The sequence below is a fragment of the Oryx dammah genome, unplaced genomic scaffold (assembly GCF_014754425.2).
Source record: "Oryx dammah isolate SB20612 unplaced genomic scaffold, SCBI_Odam_1.1 HiC_scaffold_27, whole genome shotgun sequence".
Classification (NCBI taxonomy): Eukaryota; Metazoa; Chordata; class Mammalia; order Artiodactyla; family Bovidae; genus Oryx; species Oryx dammah.
This window is the reverse complement of record NW_024070211.1, coordinates 115,057,292-115,063,170: the sequence shown is the minus strand read 5'-3', so window position 1 is coordinate 115,063,170 and position 5,879 is coordinate 115,057,292. Positions and strand designations below refer to the sequence as shown.

The 5,879-nt window shown below is 52.6% G+C and overlaps 1 protein-coding gene across 1 annotated transcript; it reads right to left on the bottom strand.

Moving 5' to 3' along the window:
- HOXD12 (homeobox D12) lies at positions 1-961 on the bottom strand. Its single transcript, XM_040228210.1, has 2 exons — positions 391-961; positions 1-239 (listed from the first exon to the last, which is right to left on the bottom strand). Exons 1-2 carry the CDS (start codon positions 959-961, stop codon positions 1-3), a joined length of 810 nt encoding a protein of 269 aa, XP_040084144.1.
- Positions 962-5,879: the final 4,918 nt, after the last annotated feature.

Here is a 5,879-nt window from a genome sequence, read left to right as displayed (position 1 = left end):
CTAGTACAACGCCAGCGCCTGCTCGCGCAGCACCACGCGCTTCTTCTTCATACGCCGGTTCTGGAACCAAATTTTGACTTGCTGGTCGCTGAGGTTTAGCCTGTTGGACAATTCCTTGCGCTTCTGCCGGTTGATGAATTCGTTGAGAAGGAATTCGTTCTCCAGTTCCGCAATCTGCTGCTTTGTGTAGGGTTTCCGCTTCTTTCGGGCCCTCCCCGGGGCCGCCCCCCACGGCAGGCCTGCAACACAGCCCCAACCCAAGTCAGCCCAGCCCGCTCCCAGTTGCCTGCCCGCCCCTGGCGGCTTCCCTCCCTCTACACACTCTCCCCAGCACCCCACCTCCCACCCCGGCCCGGGGAGCTTTGCTCGGGGAGCCTGGCCACCCTTTACCGTCGGGCAGCGAAGGTCGCAGGCAGGAGGCGACGCCCGCCTGCATTGTCATGTTCAAGTTGAGCGGGCCTTTGGCGTCGTCCTTGAAACCGGCGGAGCAGGGTGTCCCCTCGAGCAGGGTTGAAGAGCCTGGCGCGACGCGGCCCATACCCGTGTAGTCGTATTTGGCCGCTTTGAGAGCAGCGGCCGCAGGGGCCAGACTAGACTCCGGGATGAAGGGCGGCCGCGCACGGCCACGCTCCTCCGGCCCCGCGGCCGCGTCGGGAGTATAAAACTTGGCCTGTTCTTCGGATCCGTCCTTGGCGCCCAGGGGCTGCAGGCCGAGAGGCCCAGAGCCAGCCAGGTAGGGCTGGGGAAAGCTGCCGAAGGCGGTGGCACCAGCAGGCTGCGCTGGGGCGCAGGAGGCGGGCGTGGTGGCCCAGGGCAGCGCGCTGCGTGGGTACGAGATAGGGGGAAGCGCGGCCAACTGGCCGCCATTCGGTCGCAGGTTGGAAAAGTAGAAGGAGTCGGGCGACTGCAGATTCAGAAGCGAGCCCACATAGCCCGCTCTGTAGAGACTGCGCTCACACATCTCCAACAAAGGGCTTCAGCTGCGCTCGCAGCAGTATTTAGTTACAACCGGGAATAAGAGGGACAGGCTCAGACGATTGGACGAAACTTCGCCTGCAGGTTCTTCAAAGCCGGTCATTTCAGCACCGCCTACATCCCCCGACCCGTTTCCCTCCCCCCCCCCGCCCCCATTCAGGGTATTAAGATAACACCCGCAATATTCGATGGCGAAGGACGAGGTTGCCAGGCCGAGCCAAGTCATACTGAACGAAGATGGAAGCCTCTTCGAGTTTTCTGGACGATTTCAGGAGCTGGGGGGCATTGGGCATCGGGTACCTCTGCCTTAACGTCCCTTGGGACTCTTCTTGGTCTTGTCTGGCTTTGCACTCCCATTTTCTGCTGGCTACTTGGGTCAGGCTTGCTTCTAAGAGCTTTCACTTGCAGCTGAGGCCTTTTCCAGTAGGGTGCACTTCCTGGCTTGTCCAGAGAGCCCTTGGTCTGGTAAGGCCGTCCTCGGTCCGTAGGCCTTAGCAAAGCTAGTCCCACCCCGTCCCTCCCCACCACATCCCTCTGGACTGGACTGTGCACAGGTGACCTGCAGTGAAAACCCAGGGCTGCCTGAGCCCCAGGTCCCGGGCTGCAGGCATAGTTTGCTGATAGAAGAGAAATGAATCACAAATTCTGCCCAAGTTTGGCGCCCAGGAAGGAGGCTTCACATCACTCCTGGTGTGCTTCACCATGGCGCAGCCTTCTGCTCCTAGTACAGTCAGCATCCAGGTCCGTGGAGAGTGCTGGCCTGAGGACCCGGGCTGCTTGATTGGACAATCGTGGCCAAAGGCTACATTCTTTTAATCGCCAGCAGTTCACCTTGGCGATTACACCCAGCAAACCAGAATTCCAAGGTGTTCATTCATTCCGTGGCGTGCAGTAGAGCGAGCTGCCCTGACCTGGTGTTGAAGAACAGAAGACCAGAGCCACCGACCGGGAACAGCGGGGCACACCGAGGCACACCGAGGCCGCGGACTGCGTTCCTCTGCTCCGCGCCTCCAGGGGCGCGCGGGCCGCTGGCGGGTTCGGAGGTCTGGCGAACAGGGAGGCGGGCGGCAGCGCTCCCTTGCTGGGAGCAATGAGGCACCCCCCGGCCGCAGTTCCTCCGGTCCAGTGTGGCCAGAGGGCTCAGGATCCTCCTTTCTTGCCTCCGGTCCCAAGACCCCCAGCGACCTGCCTCCGCCCCAGCCTGCGGCCCGCCTCGCGGTCCCCGAGCCAAGCTGGAATTGGTTAGACCGCCAGCTCCGGCACGGAGACCACACAGGCGCCGCCGGAGGGCAAGGCTGACCACCGCGCTGCGACTTTATTGTGTGAGTTATGGCGACCAATTGGGCGGCTCTGGGGAACGCAATCGGCCTCTTCCCCTCGCTCTGGGGCGGGGGTAGGGGGTGGGGATGGGGGTGGGGTGGCAAGTCTGGGCTCCTCAGGGCTCCGTCAGAGTTTCCTTAGGAGCTCAGAAACAGAGACATATTCCATTCCCTTGGCCTTTCGTGGGGGGTGTAGGCACGCGCTGCAACCTCAGTTCCTGGGGACCTCGGAAGCCTAGGCTCTCAGGGTAACTCGCCCTGTTTTCGAGGAGCTACAACCTCCCTAAGTCTGAAAGTTCCAGTTCCAAGGGGTGCTTGCAGTCTTTTGTCTTCCTATCTCAGTACCATTTCCAGGTCCAGGGGTATCTACTTCGGACGTTTAGGCGGATGCTTGCTGCGGTTTGCCCAACGGGACTAGACGTATAAAGGAATCAAGAGAGAAATAGAAAAGACGAACAACTAGACTCTTCTTTCTCCTTGGCTCAGATGATGCCCAGCGGCCCCATCTCGTCTCCTGGGCTTATGATTTCCTAGGTCCAGCAGACAAAGTTGTATGTTAGAGCTGGCAGGCTGGGGACAGGGAGGGAGGGAGGGAAGGAGGGAAGGAGGGCGGCGAAGTGGGAGGGTGCCAGAGGCTTGGCTGGTGAACTGCAGAATGGGAAACGATATGGTCGCGGAGTTACACGGCGAGCTCTGCCAATGCCGCCTACTGCCCAGGAGATGGCGAGCGAGCTCCACGCCTGGCGAGGCGCCGCCGCACGGTCAAGATCAACAGTGAAGGACGGCTCAGCCGGCCTGGGGTCGCCAGCCTGTGCGGTCACGGCCCGCGGCCAGGCGCAGCCGAGCATCTCGGAACGCCGGAGACGGTAGCGGCAAGGCTGGCCGGGACGGCGGAGCCAAAGGGATCCGGATGGCTGCCAGAGACTGGGAAGGGTCGCGGCCGCCCTTTTGTCTGGCGGTAAGTCCCAGCTCCGAAGTCTCCTTCGCCTCTTGGATCGCGCGTAGACGCGCGGGCCTTGATTCTCCACCGGCGGCGCTCGAAACCTGCCAGGTTTTGGAGGCGCTCTGCCGGTGGCCTTCAGTCTCCACCCGCAGCAAAGGCTTCTCCCCGAAGCTTCCTCCATTCGCCTCGTGGGTCTCCCTACCAGCCCTCCGGCCGTTGATCGGCTTCGCTCCTCAATTCGGAATATAAAAGGAATGCATGTAAATAACAAAGTCTTCATCTGTTATTGATTTAGCCGTCAATTCAAATTCCACTGGAGAGCGTTTGAACGCAGTTTTCATCTTCAGCAATCCTCCTGTTTCTCTTAGGAGGGGAAAATTGACCGGCAAACTACAGATGAAAGGAAAACCTCGAGGCAATCCTCCCTACCATCCATGGCAGGAAACCTGAGAAATGGACCTGGGAGATGGGGTGCGGTTCTGGAGTCTGGAATTTACAAAAAGAAAAGAAGTGGAGAGGAACGACGACGGAGAAGGGAAACAGGCCCGTTTTAAGTAAAAACACATCTTGTGAGAAAAAGAGAAATATGTTAGTGACTCTAACCGAAGTGGAACGTCGGGGCGGTGTGGCCCCATTTTCAGGAGTTATTTCTTCTTGAGAGATTGAATCGTGGTCACTTTTCCTTTTCTCTCTGTCTCTGCTCCTGTCTGCCTATCTGTCTCTCAATTAAAAAGAAATTGCCTGCTCGCAGTCGGTTGCAAGATACGGGGGGAAAAAAAAAATCAAGCCGAGGCGGAGAAAACGAAAGTAGCTCTAAACTTTGGGTCTCTGAGTTTTCTCTGGCAGATCCATAGGGGAATTCTCCCACTAGAAGAGTTTACATATTGTGTGAGGTTTTAAACAACTATATTTAACTCGCATACCAAAAAGTTAGCAGCCATTGAAATTATTGCGCCCGGGCGCTAACAACGAGGAGGCATCCAGTTCCTTAGCGGCCATTTCCCTGAGTGGCAAAAATCCCTCAGAAATAAATTTCCTAGTGCCTAAAAATTGCGTCTAGAGGTTTAGGGTGTATAATTATGGTTTCAGCCTTCAACTTCTGTATGCAGACTGCCGAGAGAAAGCGATAAGGGATAAGCTTGAAATGTTTCTTTTTCAGTTTCCAAATATGGATATGACTAATTTCAAGACCTTCCTAGAATAGATATTTATAACAGCCTTTCTAGGAAGAAAATCGCCAACCGGAGCACATATATATTATATTGGTTTAAAAAATAAAGCCATTTGAATAAACTGATAATTTTCTTTTGAAAGAGAAGTAGAATTTTATTGGGGATTTTTAAAAAGCTGGTCTGGTAGAAAAATATAATTTTAGACACCACAAATTATATCCTAATTTATGTTAGATATCACTATTTATGTTAAAGCCATGAGAAAAGGAGGGGGAAAGGGTGATGGAAGTGCAGAGCCTGGAGGTTTTAGAGACCAGAACTGGTGTTGCGTTTCCTTCATCTACAAGGAACCATGGCATTTGGGATAACAAGATTTTATAATAAATAAGAACAGTAGAGGCAACAAGAGCTTGGGAAAAGAAAACTAATGTATAAAGACTCAGAAGAAACAAGAGAGTTCTGTTTATTTGCATCTCCCTAGGAGTAAAAAGTGATTTTTTAAATGCCTGAAGCACTGCCCATGTGTCTCAGCTCACAGACATTGCATCTACAAAAATAATCTCAGTTGTATAAATATGCAGCACTTTAAAAGTAGTTATTTATCATCATTTTCAGAGACATCTTTTATTTTTTTCTTCCTGGACTTCAGAGCTCCACATTGCCCACATTTGTTAGATGCTTTAAGCTCCAAAAGAGCCCAATACATTTGTTCAGACAGTCAAGTTCTTCACTGGGTTCTGGATTAAAGTTCCCACCCACCGGCCACATCGATTCAAACCTCTTTAAGGGAATTGAGAAGATGGCCTCAATTCTAGCCCCACAAATTGGAGGCCAAGGAGAGGGAATGCATTTATACCATCCATGGGTCACTCTGCGAATTGCAGACATTTAAATATCTGTGTCCAGAGAAATGAAGGCATCCATGAAGACACATTATTTCCAAATTAAAGATTATAAAAGCACAAATCTACAGGGCATATTGTACATATACAACAGCAAACGACCCAATGTCGGAAAGATTGTCTTCACTCCACTATTGATACAAACCCTATTTAATAAGGCAGCTGCTTTAAAAGCCATCACAGTACCTCCAGCCTCCCGTTTTCAGACATTCCCAATGACCCTAGAATACTGCTTGCCCAGAGCTATTTCCATTTGCCCCAGGGTGACTGCTGAGAGCTAATGATTCAATTACCCATCACAGGATATGAGTGACTGCAAATCCAAATCCTTTTGCCCTAATGGATTATGAAGATAGTAAGTGCTGGAAACAGGCATAAAGAGCTCTTTAAAAAAAATAAAACCCTAAAATCAGAATGGCACTTCTGAAATTCATTTGGGGGGATTATTCAAAAATACTTCAAGTCCTTTATACTGGCCTGGAGGGAGAAACAGAACATTAAAAAGTCATAAAAAATAAACCTAGACAAGAGCAAAATCAATAATAAGAAAGAAACAGAAGTACAAAGG

Excerpts from the sequence above, each read along its gene's own strand:
- HOXD12 (XM_040228210.1), bottom strand. The coding sequence starts at position 961 with ATGTGTGAGCGCAGTCTCTACAGAGCGGGCTATGTGGGCTCGCTTCTG. Across the intron at positions 240-390 it reads GCGACCTTCGCTGCCCGACG|GCCTGCCGTGGGGGGCGGCC; the intron begins GTAAAGGGTGGC and ends GCTGTGTTGCAG.